The sequence below is a fragment of the Penicillium expansum genome, assembly GCF_000769745.1.
Source record: "Penicillium expansum strain MD-8 chromosome Unknown contig58, whole genome shotgun sequence".
NCBI classification, from domain to species: domain Eukaryota; kingdom Fungi; phylum Ascomycota; class Eurotiomycetes; order Eurotiales; family Aspergillaceae; genus Penicillium; species Penicillium expansum.
The window spans coordinates 237,421-257,046 of record NW_015971292.1 but is presented as its reverse complement, the minus strand read 5'-3'; the positions used below and the strand labels follow the sequence as shown (position 1 = coordinate 257,046).

At 46.5% G+C, this 19,626-nt stretch overlaps 10 protein-coding genes across 10 annotated transcripts; 5 read left to right on the top strand and 5 right to left on the bottom strand.

Moving 5' to 3' along the window:
• Positions 1 to 734: 734 nt before the first annotated feature.
• PEX2_022130 (Transferase) lies at positions 735 to 2,261 on the top strand (the record flags this gene model as incomplete). The annotated part of the gene is made up of 1 exon (XM_016739488.1): positions 735 to 2,261. The coding sequence occupies one exon, from the start codon at positions 735 to 737 to the stop codon at positions 2,259 to 2,261; it is 1,527 nt and encodes a 508-aa protein (XP_016599398.1).
• An 809-nt stretch (positions 2,262 to 3,070) lies between these two features.
• Positions 3,071 to 5,836, top strand: PEX2_022120 (glycosyltransferase; the record flags this gene model as incomplete). Its single annotated transcript, XM_016739487.1, has 6 exons — positions 3,071 to 3,143; positions 3,203 to 3,881; positions 3,943 to 4,467; positions 4,518 to 4,871; positions 4,936 to 5,534; positions 5,595 to 5,836. 6 exons carry the CDS (start codon positions 3,071 to 3,073, stop codon positions 5,834 to 5,836), a joined length of 2,472 nt encoding a protein of 823 aa, XP_016599397.1.
• Positions 5,837 to 6,107: 271 nt separating this feature from the next.
• Positions 6,108 to 7,685, top strand: PEX2_022110 (NAD(P)/FAD-dependent oxidoreductase; the record flags this gene model as incomplete). The annotated part of the gene is made up of 4 exons (XM_016739486.1): positions 6,108 to 6,372; positions 6,472 to 6,725; positions 6,796 to 7,372; positions 7,453 to 7,685. 4 exons carry the CDS (start codon positions 6,108 to 6,110, stop codon positions 7,683 to 7,685), a joined length of 1,329 nt encoding a protein of 442 aa, XP_016599396.1.
• Positions 7,686 to 9,869: 2,184 nt separating this feature from the next.
• PEX2_022100 (uncharacterized protein) lies at positions 9,870 to 10,816 on the bottom strand (the record flags this gene model as incomplete). Its single annotated transcript, XM_016739485.1, has 3 exons — positions 9,870 to 10,444; positions 10,493 to 10,564; positions 10,624 to 10,816. The coding sequence occupies 3 exons, from the start codon at positions 10,814 to 10,816 to the stop codon at positions 9,870 to 9,872; spliced, it is 840 nt and encodes a 279-aa protein (XP_016599395.1).
• Positions 10,817 to 11,589: 773 nt separating this feature from the next.
• PEX2_022090 (uncharacterized protein) lies at positions 11,590 to 12,404 on the top strand (the record flags this gene model as incomplete). The annotated part of the gene is made up of 3 exons (XM_016739484.1): positions 11,590 to 11,722; positions 11,769 to 12,241; positions 12,291 to 12,404. 3 exons carry the CDS (start codon positions 11,590 to 11,592, stop codon positions 12,402 to 12,404), a joined length of 720 nt encoding a protein of 239 aa, XP_016599394.1.
• A 908-nt stretch (positions 12,405 to 13,312) lies between these two features.
• On the bottom strand, positions 13,313 to 14,437 carry PEX2_022080 (uncharacterized protein; the record flags this gene model as incomplete). The annotated part of the gene is made up of 4 exons (XM_016739483.1): positions 13,313 to 13,590; positions 13,649 to 13,995; positions 14,048 to 14,280; positions 14,333 to 14,437. The coding sequence occupies 4 exons, from the start codon at positions 14,435 to 14,437 to the stop codon at positions 13,313 to 13,315; spliced, it is 963 nt and encodes a 320-aa protein (XP_016599393.1).
• Positions 14,438 to 15,088: 651 nt separating this feature from the next.
• On the top strand, positions 15,089 to 15,895 carry PEX2_022070 (Glucose/ribitol dehydrogenase; the record flags this gene model as incomplete). Its single annotated transcript, XM_016739482.1, has 1 exon — positions 15,089 to 15,895. One exon carries the CDS (start codon positions 15,089 to 15,091, stop codon positions 15,893 to 15,895), a length of 807 nt encoding a protein of 268 aa, XP_016599392.1.
• Positions 15,896 to 16,921: 1,026 nt separating this feature from the next.
• PEX2_022060 (uncharacterized protein) lies at positions 16,922 to 17,095 on the bottom strand (the record flags this gene model as incomplete). The annotated part of the gene is made up of 1 exon (XM_016739481.1): positions 16,922 to 17,095. The coding sequence occupies one exon, from the start codon at positions 17,093 to 17,095 to the stop codon at positions 16,922 to 16,924; it is 174 nt and encodes a 57-aa protein (XP_016599391.1).
• An 88-nt stretch (positions 17,096 to 17,183) lies between these two features.
• PEX2_022050 (uncharacterized protein) lies at positions 17,184 to 18,064 on the bottom strand (the record flags this gene model as incomplete). Its single annotated transcript, XM_016739480.1, has 3 exons — positions 17,184 to 17,472; positions 17,529 to 17,917; positions 17,984 to 18,064. 3 exons carry the CDS (start codon positions 18,062 to 18,064, stop codon positions 17,184 to 17,186), a joined length of 759 nt encoding a protein of 252 aa, XP_016599390.1.
• Positions 18,065 to 18,717: 653 nt separating this feature from the next.
• PEX2_022040 (Oxoglutarate/iron-dependent dioxygenase) lies at positions 18,718 to 19,410 on the bottom strand (the record flags this gene model as incomplete). Its single annotated transcript, XM_016739479.1, has 1 exon — positions 18,718 to 19,410. The coding sequence occupies one exon, from the start codon at positions 19,408 to 19,410 to the stop codon at positions 18,718 to 18,720; it is 693 nt and encodes a 230-aa protein (XP_016599389.1).
• Positions 19,411 to 19,626: the final 216 nt, after the last annotated feature.

Below are 19,626 nucleotides of genomic sequence, written 5' to 3'. Positions count from 1 at the left end.
CCCTGACCCATACACTCTGTTTCCGCAGAGTTGAAATAAAAGTATCCTCCTCATGAGAGGCGCTTGCGCAGCCCGGTCATTGATAGCCTGTGGTATTAAGGCGATGGCAGGTGCCTAAGTGACGAGCTTAAAAGGGGAGAGGGTTCAAGTGGGTGGCTCCTTCTCCACCTGCGTGGAAACTATGTCTGAATTTGGTATTCTGGCGTCGGATTTGACTACTATAAGAATCTTTAACCATTCCTCACGGCAGCTTGTGAAGCAACTGGGATGAGCATACTATATAAATCTATCAAGTTACCTACGGCTAGAGTCTTTCGCTGTCTTTGTGGAGATAATAAACAACATATACGGGCCAGTTTCTTTGTTCCAAATGTGTTCACGCTATTCCTGAGTTGCATTTCTTTGAAAGTTTTAATTGTTTTTATTTCAGAGCATACATGTATTCAGTCGAATAAACCGTGGCCAGGTCCCTAAATATGTCCCTGTAGTCCATTGTCTTCACTCGACAGGCCCGGGGGACAAACGAGTTTATTATCCTAACAACGCAGATAAAGATGGGATAAAGTGACAACACCCTATTGCTTTTAAGCACAAACATTCACTCTTTTATCTTCATCCTGTTTCATCCTCGTCATCTTTGATCCTCGCAATCTTTCATCCTTGTCAACCTTTTGACGTGTTTATCCATCCTGATTATCCCGCTATCCTTGTCTTTGATTCATCCAATCACGGCGATGGTGCTCGACCAAGTGCGCGTTTCTACGCGGCACACGCTTAACTGCGCCAATGAGGCGACAGTCACCGCACTTGAGTCTACTTTTAGCCTAGGGCCGATGGATCACACCGTGCCTGCTATGTTGACTATTGAAGCTATCCTTGTCTACAGAAAACCGAAAACAATGCCAAATGACAACTTCCTTCCAGTTGAACGGCTGAAGGTGGCTGCATCCCACCTCCTCGACTATTACCCACATTTAACTGGCCGTCTACAGCAGAATCCAGTCAGCCAAGCTCCAGAGATTGGTAGGCTAGGTACTGGCGCTGAACTTTGGGAAGCACAGTGCCCTAGAAGACTTGCAAGCATCGCACTGTCTGCCCTTTCCGTCCGTATTTTGGTCTTCAACCTGCCAGATTCTGGGAATGCACTGCTTCCGATTTTTCATTCTACAATGGGATCTGTCTCACACAATCCCATCTTCGCAATCCAGCACACCCGATTTGGCTGTGGTGGGGTCGCACTAGGGATTCGAGTTCACCATCAGGTCTGCGATGCCACTGGATTCATACAACTAATCCGTGATCTTGCTGAGATCTACAAACAATTGCGAGACTCTTCTCCACCAACACTCATCTCTCCCCCTGAGATTTACTCACACTTTCGAGGTATGACCAGCCCATCGGCCAGCCAGAAGGAGAATGCCCCTGCGTTCAACCCTCCGAACTTTTGCCTAGATCCAAACACCATGGCCATCCCAGATGTTCCAACACCTCCCTCAGTCTACATTTGTCCTCTCCGTTTCCACCGTCAAGATCTTATTGCACTCAAAAATGCTGCAACCGACCCTGACGCCCAGGGACAGACCTCATTCACTAGATTCGAGCTCATCTCGGCCTATCTGTACCAACGCATTTACCAAGCCAGAATTCAGGTTCTGCGTGACAAGGGGATCGCACCAGACCCCGACAAATTACAGCCACTTCGCGACTTTTGGACAACCATGGACATGCGTGACTCAACCCGTCTCAAGCTTCCCGCACGCTACTTTCCAAACGCCGTCCACTGCCCCTCGACTTCCACCTCCCATGAATTACTCGAAAAGGGCGTGCTCTGGCAGGTTGCACAGGTTATCCATGATGCAATTCACTCGGTCGATATGGACGAAGTCAAACAGCAGTTCGAATGGATTGCTGCACAGCCCAATAAAAGCCACATCAGGTTCAAGAATATGGTTCCAAATGGTTGCTTTGTCGCTACCCAGTGGAGTAGGGGCAAGACATACGCTGGTGTTGACTTTGATGTGGCCCCCAATGGCAAGCGCATTGCCCCTTCCCTGGTGTCACCGGCCTTTAGCGATGGTTACCGGGTCGATGGCTTGGCAATCATCATGTCTACCGAGGAGGAGTTAACTCGACGCCAAGGTAGCAGACGTTCTTTGGCTTGTGCTGATGTTCCATGTGCTGTTGATGTCAATCTGAGTCTGGATAGGTCGGTATGGAAGGTTCTTAACAGTGACCTCGACTTCTTGGCTCTTCATTCCTAATTGATACTTCATCATTTACCTCGGTTTGACGCAAGTGGGCCAAATTATGGCAATTTATTTTGAAAAGTGCTAATTTTTGGGTATTTCTGGAGCTTTCATTCTCTGGGACAACTTCTTTTTGGAGAAAAAGGACGAGAACAAAGACAAGAGAACGAAAACCAGAAAAAACGCGAAAAATCCCCTCAAGCAAAGCACAAATCTGTAGTGTACAAAGAATGAATATCAAATGCTAGTGTATTAACTTAAGTCCATCATTCTACTAATTGGTTTTATGACCTACCCCTATTATAATATTTTGGGCTTCTTCATCCAATTCCAACCAGGGAAGCCCACATAATATGTTGCAGATGATCCTGTTTTGCCTACTTCTAGATATATATCCAAGCTAGACGAACACGGCATAGCCTTTGAAAATAGGCTTCATGCTCAACCCGGGTGATATCACCAGAGAAATCTGGGTTGTAGCTGCAAGAAAGGTTGAAGTTTGTTGGAGGCCTTGACTTGGGAGAACTCCCCCATAAATGTCGTCATATGGCTTCTATGTGACGGGCTGTGATTGGTTCATACTGAGAGTCACGTGGCATAGCCCCAGTCGAGGATCCACCCGTCCCTGGCCCAGAACCATCAGAGCTCCAATGGTCTTCAGTTGTTTTGGGACCATCACTTGTCTTCATATACTACTTTCTTTTGTAGAAAACACTGGATGCTTAACAGATCTTTATATCTCACTCGCAGCCAGCTATCCGACGAATATTCTACATCGGAAAGATCACTGCTCTCCCCACGTGTGATGTCATTGGGCTGAAGCAATGGAAGAACCACCGCGTCGACCTTCTACACTTGAACGCAACCGGTCGACCCAGGATGGGGCAAAAGTACAAGGTGAGAATGGATCTACCTCTTTAGCTACTCGCCAACAAGAGTGCACTAACCTTTTGAAGATGATGGTCGAATTGAGATCGACCTGGACTCCAAAGTGGGCAGAGAAGTGTCAAAGTTGATACCATTTCTGCACACGGAAGAGCATATTCAACCACAACCAGAACCTTCAGGTGATACCGGATGTAGTCTTGAGCTTAATATCGTGATCCAAGTCGTTGGCAGTCGAGGTGACGTCCAGCCTTTTGTCGCACTAGGCAACGAGCTTCAGCGCCATGGACACCGCGTACGACTAGCCACACATGGTGTTTTTGAGAGCTTCGTGCGGGAATCCGGTCTGGAATTTTATTCTATTGGAGGAGATCCCTCGGAGCTAATGGCATATATGGTGAAGAATCCAGGACTGATACCACAGATGAAGTCCATACAAGATGGTGATATTCAACGCAAGCGTGTCATGGTAGGCCAGATTCTCAAGGGATGCTGGCAGTCCTGTATTGAGGATGACTCCGTGACCAAAACACCATTTGTGGCCGATGCTATTATCGCGAACCCTCCAAGCTTTGCCCATATTCACTGCGCTCAGGCGCTTGGTATCCCTCTACATATGATGTTCACCATGCCGTGGACTAGCACAAGATCATTCCCTCATCCCTTGGCAAACTTGAAATATTCAACCACAGAGCCGAAAATGGCTAATTATCTTTCGTACGGGATCGTCGAATGGCTCACATGGCAAGGGTAATTAATGATCGGATACCCTCCTGCTCATTCCTACTACAGCACGCTGACCTCTGAATAGCCTGGGGGATGTCATCAACGATTGGAGAAAGTCCATCGACCTAGAACCTATATCAACCACCGAAGGACCACGTTTAGCAGAGACTTTGAAGATTCCCTTCACTTATTGCTGGTCCCCTACATTGATGCCTAAACCAACGGATTGGCCGGGACATCTGAATGTCTGTGGCTTCTTCTTCCGCTCCCCTCCAGACTTTACACCACCAGCAGACCTTGATGCATTTCTCCAAAGCGGGCCTCCGCCAGTTTATATTGGTTTTGGGAGCATCGTCATTGAGGATCCCCCAGCCATGACTGCCACACTCGTCAATGCGGTGAGATCCTGGGGCGGCCGTGCGATCATATCCCGTGGCTGGAGTAATCTTGGCGACGCACAATCGGACGATCAGATCTTTTACCTTGGAGACTGTCCGCATGAATGGCTGTTCCAGAAGGTCGCTGCAGTTGTACATCATGGAGGAGCAGGGACTACAGCATGCGGTTTACGATTTGGAAGGCCCTCTCTCATTGTACCATTCTTTGGAGAGTATGTCATTTCTTGCAAGCTTTTTCCATTCCTTTGCTAACTTGTTACAGTCAGCTATTTTGGGGGAATATGGTTGCGTCACGCGGGATTGGACCAATGCCCATTCCACACCGGTCATTGACTGCAGATAATTTAGCGGAAGCCATTCGTTTTTGCTTGCATCCTGATACCCTAGCAGCAGCTGGCAATCTTGCTCGTGAAATGAGCGAAGAAGATGGAGTTTCAGCGGCCGTTGCATCTTTCCATCGCAACTTACCGCTCGATAAAATGAAATGCCAGTTCATCAATTCTGAGCCAGCTGTATGGCAGTTAAAACAAAACGGAAAGTCCCCTATCAATTTGTCGAAGATGGCAGCAGGGATCTTGCTTGAGAATTCTCGCATTGATAAACAGGGCCTCAAAACGTGAGAGCATATATCCTTACTATCCTATCTATAAATACCTATACTAACACACATTCGGAACTAGATACGAGAGTAAATCAATCTTCATTCAGACCCGGCGATGGGATCCTATCACGGGCGGCACATCGTCTTTACTAGGCATGTACAAGGATATCCTCACAGCATCAAGCGACGTCGTCATTCGGCCCTACAAGGAGTTCAGTCGCGCCCGTCAACAAAGCGAGCCAGAGCTCGTAGTCATTGAGTCGGCAAACCCCGAATCCGACCAAAGTCCATCCGCAGGCATCTCACGCACTTCCGGAAGCAACCGGACAGATGAAGACTGGAGAGTTACAGGAAAGGCAGTGGGAGGATCCGCCAAAAGTGTGGGCAGGATCATAGCCTATTACTACAAGGGCGTTCTGGTAGACATACCGGGTGCAGTGAATGAAGGCCTCAGAGCTGTTCCCAGGCTCTATGGCGAGGAGGTGAAAGACTATGATAACATCCGGGACTTCAAATCTGGAGTTGCTGCGGCTTCAGATAACTTTACGCATGGGTTCTCACATGGGCTTACTGATATATTTCGACAACCCTACGAGGGTGGCCAGAAAGATGGTATTAGGGGTGCAATTAAAGGATTTGTTAAAGGCCCTATTGGCATGGGGACGAAGGCTGCATCAGGTTTGTCACACAGGGTACCCTTATCTGACCAGCGGGACTATGCTAATTGATCATCTCTAGGTGCTTTGGGTTTAGTAGCATATCCAGGACAAGGCTTGGCGAAAAGCTTGCATTCAGCTATCCATTCCAAGACTCGGAAGCAGCTTCTCAAAGCACGATTAATCGAGTCTGAATATATGGCTCGACAATCAGCCAAGGCCCAATCGAGCTGCCCCGATGTGATTGAGGCATTTGAAGCTCAACAAAAGTGGCCTGGGGATAGCGCCAGCTCAACAAATCCGGAACGCGCTAGTTTTCAGTGATGAAAATAGTGGGGAGTATTAGCAATATCATCAATTTCAGAAATATATGTTGTAGACTCCAGTCGCACAATTGATTCCATAATCTCAGCCCCGCATAGTTCAATCTCTTCTGCGATAGGTCGCAGCGTATCAACTCCGATGACGCCTTAGCTTTAACACCACGCTCTCCGTTTTTCTGACTCTTCTTTTTCTCCCATTGCATCTGTATTTCCATTCTTATATCCCTGGAGTTTAAATCGCATCTCAGACTACTGTTGGGCCACTCATCATCATGTCATCCAACTCCAATGCAAAGCCCTTCCCCCGCCCAGCAGCGGGGTATAGCCAACCATTTTGGCGAACGCAACCAGATGTCCTCGATAAGCATCAAACCACACCAGAATTGCCAGAGGAGACTGATATTTTGATTATCGGTGGAGGTTATGTCGGAGCTTCGGCCGCCTATCGCTTGCTCGCAGAGAATCCGCAAAATCCAACCCCCCGGGTGGTGCTGCTTGAGGCTCGGGAGCTGTGCTCTGGTGCCACCGGGCGCAATGGTGAGGCCTGCTCATGACCTACATTATAAGTATACAAGTCCAGCTCACTCCATTTTTTCTTAGGTGGTCATTTGAGACCAGATATTTATTACGCAACAGCTTTGTTCACCGAACGATACGGCATCGAAGCAGCGTTGGAGATTGTACGGTTTGAAATTTCGCACTTGAAGATCGTGGAGGAGCTGGTTCGAAAAGAGAAAATTGATTGTGATCTCACCTTCACCCGCTCTTATGATATCTATCACGATGAAGCTCAACTAAAGAAGGTAAAAACCTTCTACGATTTCTTGATCGAACAGGGACTGGACTTTATGGATGATGTTAAATACCTGTCTCAAGCCGAGACCCGAGAAGTAAGTTGGAATGAGCATCCGGGCTAGCATATCCATCTTCGATATTCCTTCTAACAATGTTCGCTTTAAGACGGCGTATGTTCGAGACGCCAAGGGAGGCTTCAGTTTTCCATCAGGCCATCTCTGGCCTTACAAACTCGTCGCCCATCTCATTCGGGTTGCCGTTTCTCACGGCCTGAACCTGCAGACGAATACACCTGTTTCTGCAATCGGGGAAACTCCAAACGCAAATGGATTCTGGCCGGTGACTACCAGTCGTGGCACCATTAACGCGCGCAAGATTATCCTCGCGACCAACGCGTTCACAAGCGCCTTGGCCCCGCAATATTCGAAAGCTATCATCCCCTGCAAGGGTATCTGCACCCAGATTGCCGCGGCACCTGGTGCACCCCACCAGGAGCTCTCTGGTACTTATTGCACACGGTCTGGGCCGGGGGCGGCTGTTTATCAAATTTCCCGGAATGACGGGACACTCATTATCGGCGGGGCGGAGAATCTTTTCAAAGATAATCGGGAGGAGTGGTATGATAACCCAGATGATGGGAAATTGATTCAGGTTGCTGTGGATTATCTCGATGGGCACATGCAACGAAATTTCCTTGGGTGGGAGGATAGCAAGGCGGAAATCAAACAAGTCTGGGCTGGTGGTATGGGCAATTTCTCTATATACAATTCCCTCGGACCGAGGGTATGCTTTCCTTCTGCTAACCTCCTGTCTCAATTATAGTCATGGGATACAGTAAAGACTCGTTACCTCATATTGGTGGTATTCCGGGTAAACCGGGTCAGTTTATCGCGGCTGGATTCCACGGCCATGGTATGCCTGTGGCATTCTTGTCTGGAAAGGCTGTTGCAGATATGGCGCAGAACTCCGTTGCATTTGAAGATACCGGTTTACCCAGATTGTACAAGACGTCACTTGCTAGACTGGATCCAGTTCATGATGATACTATACGCTAGGTATGTTTGGCTGGGTTGTCTCTTTTCCGTATACTCTCTTACATTACCGTCGCGAAAGCAGCGAATAGTTCCGGGCCATGGCGCTCCTTATTTTTTATCAAGTTTGAAATGTGTAACAATGAACTGCATACATATAGAGTTATCAGGATGGTTCCTGTCAATGAAGTGATAACACGATCACTATTACAGAACAAATAGCATTTGTATGCTGATGTATAGACTGATTCTTGCGGTATCACTGGAGAAGTTTTATGCAGGTTGCAGGTTGCAGGTTGCTAAGCAGATAAAACCTTGCTTCTTCCTCCATGGGTGATCTCCCTTCACTTGATCCCTCTTTCCAGAGCTTCGCCCAATACGTGGAGGCTTCCTTCTCTTCTGCCAGATGTGTGCATTGAGACGTAACGAGGATGCTACAATCCCTTCCTCGCCCAACAGGCTGAAACAAAATCAAAAAGCAACTAAGGTAGCTGGGAGTTACAGAGGAACGAGTACCGATGAGTCGAAGAAGGGTTCCATGCCCTTTCATCATAATGCCTTCTAGGCTGTCGTTTCGATCTGGCCTTCAGGAGCGACGCGGGAATTTCCAACCTCTTCCATTCCGAACGAACGACAGGAGAAGAGGATAATTCCGACAATATTATCCACTTTATTATAAGGGACCGTAGAGCTCCATTGTCAAGCACTTCGTGAAACCCTTTCACGTATGTCGAGACGACATCGAGTGGCTAAGACATTTCTATTCCAGCTAGCAACTGACCGACCATCATGGTTTGACCACTCGTAGCGTGCACTGTCTCAAGAGGGAAGCTCCGTACGCTTTACTCTTGATTTCGTGTTGGGATTTTGAGGACTCGACGTAGTAGGTTTATAAAGAGCAATCCGAGGAAGAATATTTGAAGGAATGGGTGTTCTGCCAGAGGTTCCGAAGGATAGTAAGAGACGTAGGGATCCCACCTCAAGGATATATTCATAGCTAGTGAGGCTTTTTCGTTAAAATTTCATGCCACACCGATCCAACAAAATTGTTTCCACCAAGTAGAGACCCGGTATCACCTCCCGGAGCAATGTTCCATTTCAGTAATCATTGTCCCGTCCAATTCTCGTCCGGTCGGATCAGCAAGTGTTGTATCGGAGGGTGTTACGCCACAGAAAGAGGGGGGTAGGATTTCCTTGCGCCGAAATCATTTAAGCCGACGAAAAATAGGGCACCATCTGCACCTATACCTTTTTAGCTCCCCAGAGAGAGAAATAAGTACCGGCTGTTCAATTTCCCGAGAGAAGGTGTAATTTCGTCTAATAGAAAGCATTCCGATCCCATTCCGACGGATGTCTAGGTATCCTCGCTGTCACATCTGATCTCGCTCGTACGTCAGGGACTTAGGGTCTGGTCTAGCACGTGTCCTACCTATAATTTCGATTAGAATTGAACAACATATTCATATCATATATATCGGTTTCCATTCCCAATACACCATGTGCATTATATTACGACCTGGTTTACTATCTTCTACTAGTACCTTTAGACCTGTCGGTTTGACATAGGAGCTTAAAATCAGTCACCGAGGCCGAAAGCGCTTGGCTCCACTTTATCCCTGTACCTCACCAAGTGCCCCATCACTATCTTGGTCTTTGTCTCCCGGAAGAACGGCACCGAATAATCAGCTGCGCCGATCGCGGAAGCATTGACCGGATAACCTCCAGGGTATGTATGCTCCACCGTTTATGACCCGCTCTACGCTACTCTATATTCCAACGTTGATCACATTAAGCAGGAGCACTCATCACATGGAGGTGTTGGGTCGTTCGAGAAAAGTCCTATGTTCGGTTTATGATTCATTCCAGTTTCGTGTATATTTAAAAAGAAATCTAAAAAGAACATCTAAAAGCACATCAGTGTGTTTTTATGTAACGTGCCTTATATAATCTTGGACTAAACAGATCTGCCATTGAATATGTAAAGTGATTCCTATCTATGGTGGAACCATGCTCATGTATTAAGACATCATTCGGATTTTTGACTATCAAGACACGAACAGACAGATACAAGATAAATCAAGTATATCGTAAATATAGAACTTTGAAAGCCAAACATAAGAACATTAATCATTACTGCGACCAACACACAAACAGCTGCACACTTCCCCTCCCGCACCCAGCATCTAGAAGACAAAATCCTCATTGGAATCATCTTATCTTGCGAAGCCCAATCGGAACCTCATCGTCAACCTTATGCTGAGGCGCCTCCTCATTCCAGTTCACGTTCCGGGTGGAAGCCTTTTGCCGCAAGAAGCGATACTTCTGCAGAAGCCTTCTGTAGAAGAACAGCAAGGCAATCCCAAGACCCAACCCAGCCACTGAGCCAACCACAATACCCGCAATAGCCCCGCCTGACAGACCAGAGCTTTTCTCGCTCGTGGTACCCGTGTTCTTCGTTGCGCCCGATGCTGCAGTGGCAGTAGCAGTAGCCCCAGTTGTGGCCGTGGTAGTAACATCGGTGAACTCGTCTGACGTCACATTGAAACAAGGGACTTGGAAGGTGAACTTGCTTGCCGCGATGTACGTGACGTCTGCGCACGCGTAGTAGGTTTCGTTTTTATCAGTATCGAAATCGGAGGTGTATTTGATCTGGAACGTAGCATTCGTCCCCTCTTCCACATCGATAGATGGGTTGGGGACAGAGTAGCATTCATGTCCTGGTTTGATGTCGGCAAGAGTGGAGCCATTAATGAAGGGCTCGAAGTCATCATTGGTAGTCGGGTCTAAAGGAGGGTCAGTTTAGATAGATGAGAATGATGGGGTTAGCTTACTGCTTTTGTGTGAGATTGCAACCTGCACATTCCAAGACTCGTCTTGAAGTACAAGTGCGAGCTTGCCATTGACTGGAGTGTCATGTCAGCATATCTTCTTTTTTTTGGTTGCGGGATAAATATGCGCTTACTCAATGGAAAGTTTGTCCGATTCACTGCCCCGGTTGATGAGCCACACGGTGCGTTGTTGTCGTATGCTGCACCCCAGAGACGATCAGGTGGCCACAGAAAGGCAGCCGGGCCCATAACTTTGCTCGCTTCATCGCCATGAGCACATAGTCCTCCAACGGCAGAGAGAGCAATTAGTGCGACGTAGTTTCTCATAATTATATTGAGAGACTTGGTCTAATCAAGGATATGATAGGAGGAAGATGTTTTTAGAAAGGTCTTGAAGAAAAAGACGGAAAACCGAGACATCGGCGTTTATAAACTTCGAGTTACCCTCGAGCTCGCTTGAAAACTACTACCGATATGAGCGAGGGTCTCAGATAGGTGTGTGTCGGTTTAACCCGACCCCCACTGCCAAGGGTCTTAATAAATGCCAAGCACGTGGCAACCAGAGTTTCCTGAATGTCATGGCCGGGAACCCTCTCACCGAAGTTAGACCACTGTTAGGGACCCATCGAGGTTGAGTCACAAGTCACAAGCAAAGATACAAATTATGGTTCAATGGCTTGCCAATGTAGGCAATTAATTTATTGAAGCCGGAGGAACCCGCGGATAAAGAGCGTAGAGCAAAAGACTCCGGACCTAGATCAGATTAGATCAATCAGATAAGATAGGTGGGTCTTCCAAGGCTGTTTTAGTTGCGTTTAGTTGGTTCGCTTCCACATTTTTTACCTGATAGCTAGGGTTCATTTGAGACATGACCGTAACCGGCAATCTAATCCGATAAATTTCCAGTTCCCGGACCCCTCGTACCACCTTGGCTATTTCTCGCTCCGAAATGAGCATTCCGCCAAGACAATGTATTTTTTCTGAGGAGCATCCACGGGTGAATAAGTAGAGACTGAACTGCCGTCATCTTAATGCTCATATCATCAGTCTTTACAATTCTAAATACTAATATTTACCTCATTTCACTCTTTAATACCACAATGCATCTCGTTAACGTTGCTGCTTTTGCCTGCACTGTACTCAGTGTTAGCGCATTCGAATTCCCGGACTTTGTCCCTCTGCACCGGCGCCAGGATCCCGGTACTCCTGCGTACGAATGTCACGCCAACTGCGGTATGTTACATATCCTCTAGCATAATTACTCAAACTGACCGATTAGGTGGCGTGATTACCGCCGGCCGTACTGATGGGTACTGTGATGCCGCCACTTTCAAGACCGAGTTGAGCGATTGCTTGAAATGTGCCCTTGAGTTCGACATTTGGAAATACTACGGTAATTCTGTATCCAAGGCTGCCACTGCATGTGGATTGGATGCCACCCCGGTCAAAGTGTCTTCCACCTCGACTGAAGCGTCTTCCACCTCGACCGAAGCGTCTTCCACTTCGACTGAAGCGCCTTCCACCTCAGCCGAAGTATCTACTACCTCAGCCGAAGAGTCTTCCACCACTACATCTGTTAGTGCTACCACTACGGAGTCTGCTGAGGAGAGCGTCACTTCCGCTGTGACTACTGGTGTGGTGACCTCGGCTACTGGTACTACGGTCGCCTCAACTTCCGTGAGCCCCCCGCGTGTTTCTGGTTCTTCTCGCCCATCGTCATTGATTCCTTCGGTAACACCTACTGGAAGCTCGGTTGGTTTTTCTTCTACATACTAGTGGACTCATAGCTAACTTGTCGTAGACTGCTAGCACCCCTTCCTCGTCTCCCGTCTTCAATGGTGGAGTTACGATGAGTGCAGGTAATGGACTTGTATCTGGTGCTTTCGTTGGCTGCCTTATTGCAGCCTTCCTGTAAGCAAAGTAGCATAGTGTTACTTGATAGAAAGATGGAGGGTGTAATAATGTTGACAGTAAGATTGCCGCTTCGGGCCTTTTGAAGTTCAGATTCTCTCTCTCAATAGTGGTACTACTATGAATTTTATCTGTTCCTAATTGAAATGCGAGTTTACTTCATTTTAATTGATCCCGTATAATTTATAGCCGGCTACATAAATAGTGGCTCGTAATAGACGGCCCCAGTGGCCTCCGAGGCCGCCCGTTTGAAATATTTAAGTTGGTTTAAGCATTCCGTAATCTTCCTTGTGAATCTAAAGATCACGACTATTGGAAGCACTTAGATGGAATTGAAACTGACTAATGAAGTACCATTTCTGTTCTTTTCATAGGTATCTTAAATTTATAAAATTTACAGCTATATAAGTATAAATTTCAAATTTAAATACAATCCGAATAGTAGAGGTCGAGATACCGCAAAATATGTATATTTTGATTAGATTATAAATTATCTAAATAACGCGCTTTCTCGCGTTTTAAAAAGTGATATAGAGAGACAACTAGTAATTAATTCTAAATAATTTAAATTAATAAAATATTACCTTTAAAATAAGGCTTAGAAACGGGGGTAGAACGAAGGGTAATTTTAAAATCCCTAAACGGGGGTTCAAATTCTGAATTCTCGGCATATTTGTACTGTTTGGGGCCTAAAGCCCATCGGTGGGCCCGAGGCCAGGCCTAAAACCCAACCCATTTGTGGGCTGGGCTGGGCCGGGCTATGGGCTTTATGGGCTTTGCGGAGCTCTAGTAATAGCTATATATACCTATAAGAATAGGGATATCAAGTTGACTTATTTTCCGGACGAATAAACAAATATTAATTATTGAGTGTTTAGATTTAAATCGGATATTCTTTCAATTTACATTCTGTTATATCTTAACTTCTAGTACAGTAGGATCGGTGCACTTCCAAGACAATCCCAAGAAATCCTTTACCTTCATCGGTTTAATATCTGGAAATTCCTTGTTCAATGCACGTGTAGGATCCAAATCAAGCTCCTTTTTCACGAACCACATTCCAGCAGTGGACAGCAGAGCTTTAATATCCGCTTCGGGAAGTTGAAACATTTTCCCGTAACTGGGCAGTATCGAAACATTTCCAGCCTTCATGTCGGCCTCAGAATCATGTATAACGTTGAACTTGGAACCTAAAATAGAATCGTTAGCAGAACTATTGGGAGCTTGAAGATATTACGTGATACATACCTTTTGCACCTTCCGCCAGTCTGATGAACTCATTCCATGTCAATTTCTCTCCCAAAACATAACTTTCCTCTCGCCATTCTGCGAGATCTAAGCTCAGAACAACAAATTTGGCGATGTCAGTACTGTGAGTGAAAACGACTAGATCATCTCCTGAACCAGGGACCGCTGCTGATTCGTGGAGTATATCGACAAACAAAGGCCAAGGTGATATATTGGATTTCAATTGCGGAGCGGCGTAGTAATCCAGAAAGATGCCATTGTAGAACGCAGTATATTCCAATGATGTTTTTTGAACTGCCTTGATAGCTTCAGATTTGGCTTTCGCAACAGGGGTACTATCAGGGTATCTGAAGAAAAATTAGTTCTTTTCTTTGCTTTCCCTATGAGCAAAACGGTTACTTGATGGGATATGTAAAACCAGCAAAAACACTGGGTATGATTCTTCTGGTAGTGCGCGATTTGTCCGCAGCAAGGATCAGGTTTCGTTCTGGCTCAAGATCATCCTGAGAATTGATTGTGCATATGACAGTGTCGATGTTGTTGGCTTCTAGGGCTGATTCAATGGACTCTGCATTCCTGTAATCGATGGCGACAACAAGAGCCCCTAGTTTTTCTCCAAGCTCGGTGTTTTCCTATTTATGTTGAATTCAAATTCTTGCGGTAAACTTTTGGGGACCGTCTCACCCTTCGACTTAAGATCAAAACTTCATGTTTGCCTTGAGCTTTCAAGGCTTCAACAATAGTGAGACCAAGGCCACTGCTGCCACCTGCGACGGCAACAACAACCATCTTCAACAAGTTTTGAAAGATGTGTGAAGGAAAATCGAGGATATCGGATAAGGCGTTAACTTAGAGCTTGAGACCGGAATGAAGAAGTGATTTTCTGGGACAATCTTGACCTTGACTTCAGTGCAGCCTGCCCCTAACTTATATTGTTAGAATATGATGGCATCAATTGGGAAACAATAGCCCTAGTCGCATGAGTCATAATTTATCCGGTCGGAAATTGTATTCATCTGTTCTGCACCTTGTGATACGGACCTCATCTAGGGCATATAATTAGTTGTTTCGCTGCCGTAGAGGAGCTTCCGCCACCGGAAGGTAGGTTACCGGTACTTAATACTTGTATTATAATTTCATTGATCTGTCCGACAAACAACATCCGAGATACCGGTATCCCCACATTCCGTTACGGAAAGGGTGTTGGCCCGGGCGGACCAACAACCGGAGGACGGCCTTGGGGGACGTTAATAAGCCTAGGGAAGAGGGTTTGTAAGCAGTGGTGAGGCATTATCAAGCACTTGGACTCCTTAACAATAATAATGTCAGGGCCTGAGATGGATAAGTCTTTATTAAAGTGGCCAATATTGTACTACAACATCATCGGGCATCTTAAACTCATGGTTCGCTTCTCCAAACAGATTATTTAGTCAACTCAGAATGTCTCCTCTGAACAAATATATCTCCAAGCTTGCTGGAGCAAATGTCCTTATCATTGGTGGAACTGCTGGTGTTGGTTACGCTGTCGCGGAAGCTGTTGTTGAATATGGTGCTGCTTCAGTCGTTCTTTCGAGTTCCAACCTTGATCGCGTTTCCGCCTCTACGTCGCGGCTTCGTGAATCTTATCCATCGACTGCTTGTGACATCGTCGGCTTCGCGTGCGACTTGAAGCAAGAAAGCCTACTTGAATTCAATATCGAGGCTCTTTTCAATGCCGCCACATCAAACGGGAAGCGGCAGTTAGACCATGTCGTTTTTACTGCTGGCGATCATCCAAACCCGAAACCCTTGTCTCAAATCGACTTCAATTTCATCAAAGAAACTGGCCTAGTGCGGTTTTTTGCGCCATTGTTGATAGCAAAACATGCGATGAAACATATGGCACCAGGCCCGGCATCCAGCATTTCATTCACGTCTGGAATCAGCGCCTATCGCCCGTACCCCAATTGGAATGTGCTGGGCGCCTATACTGGCTCATTGGAGGGCATGATCCGAAGTTTAGCAGTTGAAATGAAGCCAGTGCGCATAAACCTGGTCTGCCTCGGTCCTGTTGACACAGATCTCATTGCTCGCTGGTATTCTACTCCTGAGGGGCGCAAGAGAGGCATTGATGCCATCGGCAGTACCTCTCTGACAGGAGGTATTGGGAAAGTTGAAGATGTTGCAGAAGCTTATGTTTACTGTATGAAAGACCATAACTTGACGGGATCTGTTATGAATTCCAATGGGGGCTTGTTGATCGTCTGAGCATGGGCTGCAGCTATGACCAAACAATTACTATATCTACCCTCACTGGGAGAGGACGTGACACCATTCAATTTTATGACACTCGAGATCGAAATTCTTATATAGCTCTCCACTTAACCCACCACAATCATACATACAACCGAACCAGCTAAGTAGGAGTATGAGACACCAGAACTAGAACGACACCATATTACATCAGTCACCCTACTCATGACTATACAATAGGAGAAACTCAACCCAGTTGAAACTACATATCGTTGATATTACCTCTCGAGTATACTCCAGTACATAACATTCGTCCTGCAGGCTTTGTGACCTTGGTTTATCCCCTACCCAAGTTGATACACCTGGGCACCGTCATCAACTTATCTCATAACTCTTCCCATCCAGTATGTTAAGCTCTGTATCCCAAATTTAACCCACAGCCAAACTAAATTGCCCCTTGCCTTTAGTAATTTTGAACTGCCACGACTTTCCTTCATATTTTTGTCTCTTTTTCACTGTCACAGGGAATCTCCCCTCCACCGGGCGCATATTGGATATGGTCGCCGAATTCATCCTTGGTGGTGCACGCCAGACCTTATCGACCGGGGCAATGTCATATCACAAAGCGACCATGGCGACGAGTGGCAAGATCTCACTTGTAGAAAAGTCCCGCCCGGGGTAGATTGTTGGAGAAACACTGAATGCCATAAACCCACCGGTACGCCGTGGATCCTTTTTCTTGTCGCCATTATCATCGGCTGTTGTGGTGGGTCTCATGAATCTTCGTCCTTCGAACTCATCAGCCGAAGTTCCCCAAGCACTCTGAGCTCGGCCTAATTACTTCGCCGGCATGAGGAGCACGGTTCCGGATCTAAGATAGTAATTGTCCGCCAGAACAACATGTGTAACAAAGCGGATCGTTACCATTGTTGACCTTGTCCGTAGAAGCTCTTGATAAATTGATAGAAGAAGTGGGCAATTATCGCGAAGGTACCCAAGATCAATGATGTGCCTACTGTTGGGCGCAATCTTAAGGGCGTTCTATTCTACCTCTTCCCGTATTTCTTCAAGCAGCTTTGGTCTTGGGAAGAGCTCAAAATGAACACAGAATGCAGCAGGAACGGTATTTGCTAGTAATCCTACAACCAGGGGAATCTCCGCATATGCTATCTCTTCGTGAGTAAGTCCAGCCCCGAGAAATGATCTGTACCGCATGGGAGAACAATAACGAAGCACGTATTATTACCTAAATGCTATATTGATCAAATAGCCCTCTTTAATTTAGTATACCAAGAGTTTCTGACTAAACGGCTGACTGCCATATCTCATCCCCCTGGGCCCAAAGCTCCGCGGGTGGCATAGCTGTAAGCATGGGATAAAGCTCTGGGATCACCGAGTCCACAGCAACTCGGAAATATCCTGGATATTCTCCCTCTTCCACTTCGCTCGAATGATCAAAGTTCATATCCAACGCGTACACCCATGGCAGGTCACTGTTCATGGACTCCACAGCGGCAGTATCAGCAAGTAGACACAGGCCCACATCTAATCCCGGAGCCACGCCCTCAGTTTCTAGGTACCCATAGTATGATCTGGCTCGTATCAGTGACCTGTATTGACAACATTGAAATTCCAAGGATGATCTTACTGTTGAATTTGCTGATGAGTAGCACCATGTAATTCCGGATCCTCAAAGCGAGGCATCAAGCATTTATCCATGATTTTCTGACCGCCAGCGGACCTTTCTATCGATAAATCTGTTCGGCGATCATACTCTGCATCCCATTTATCCCAGCGTTCATCATCTGAGTAATCTGTTCGGAAAGTAATGAATCCGAAGTCATCGAATCCATTCTCTTCCACGACCTGGACAACTGCATCATCGGCTATTTTGAATATATCTTTTGGAGGGGCAGGGGGCATGCCCTTTCTCTCGCGACTTAATCTTTGTTCCTCGAACAATTTCGCGAATGAGATAATTGTGTGAGCTCGAACATTGTCGAAGGGGATCAAATCTAAATCAATTTGGCGGATATGCTGAGTTGGTGAGAGGTAGTTAGTACGAATTGATGGAGGGTTCGTTCGAAGGTGGCCATAGCTTACCTCCTCCGGTATTTGACGCAAGTCATCCTCGGTTATGGTTTGAAGTCGCTCTTCGGTCCATCCGGGTGGTAAAGAAGACATCTCCGGCGGATAAACTTAAAGCCTTTGATATGCAATATCTTGGGTCGGAGAGGGAAAAGCTACAACAACGCATATGGGTAAGAAAAAGAAGGAAATTGGAGGGGAAAGATTGCGATATTGAACATAGACGGGGACGGGGCTCGGTAAGGACCCACTCGGTAAGAAAGCTTAGCGTAATTATTCCGTAACATAGGTAGTCGCTGGCCGAATAACGTTCCACAAAGCAGAGAAAGTACCAGTTTCCGACTGAAATCGGTAAAACATTTCTGTTAATAGGGCTTCATCAATACTGAGCTTCATTCGTACTGCCTAATAAAAACCGAAAACAGTGTCCAGGTAACTCACTAGGATCTACCATTTTCGAAAGAAAATATTTCCTTTAGCTCCAAGATTCGATCCCGCTACACATATGCTTAGTTGCAAATAAGCCATGGATGCTCGACCCTGATGGGTCGAACCAAATTGGAAACTACATCTGTGACGAACAGCAAGACATTCCACATCAGCGACCAACTAGGAGAAATGCACGAATTTCGATATGTTTGCTTTGGCCGGACGCCATCTATACTCTGCCTCACGCGAATTCTGGGTATATTTCACTAATATTATTTACACAACCAACAGGTCAAGTCATCAAACCATTTTGACTCAATCTATACAACCGCTTCCTTAAGCGCAGCCTGCTCCGCCAAAGCCTTTAACGATCTCTTCTCTTTTTCAATCCCATTTCGTCGCTGAGCCGTGTCGCACAGCTCTAGATTCCCACATTCACATTCTCCATCCCTAAGCCAACGATAAGTGATGCTCCAACGCTTCCCACGTGGTCTCACCGTCCCATCTGGGAGGGTATCGTTCTTCCGCTTCCTAATGCCATGCGTCCAATGCAGCCTCGAGTCACCACTCATTTGCATCATGCTCCGCGGGGTCAAGTCAACCTCAATGCGTTCCTCGCCCCGGCGGAATATCATCGTCGCCGGTGCACCAAGAGATAACGCGTATAGCTGGTCATATGGCTTGTGTGCATCTACATGGGGCGGGATTCCCGCGCCTGGAGGATAGTACTGCAGACAGACCTGATCTGGTGGTCGGTCCTCGGTTGTCGGGATGAGAGGTTGGAGCCATTCTGGGAATTCCTTGTATGGAATATCGGGGTCTATCCCGAAGGTTTTGTAGTCGAAGCTGTAGCCGTAGTGGAGTGATATCCGGCCAGGGCGGTCGGGCCATTCTAGCTCGTTGGAAAAGACCGAGATGAGTCGTTGCTCGTGTTCGGCATCGACGAAATTATCTTGCCAGAAGATACCGTATGGCTCGGTGGGCAACTCATGGAAATTGCTCCGATCTCCCATAATCACTTTGGACCCTGTCTCGAATGTTGAACGTGGGAATAAAGCGCGTTGAAGCTTTGCGCATGATAACCTTCAAACTCTGATTTTTGGATGTGTGTATTTATCACCGGTATCAATACGCCACCCTATAAATACTTGGTGCATATCTCCGAAATGTTCCACCATCAATGGTTTTGTACTGTATTGCAAAATTACCAATCATCATCAAAATGCCTA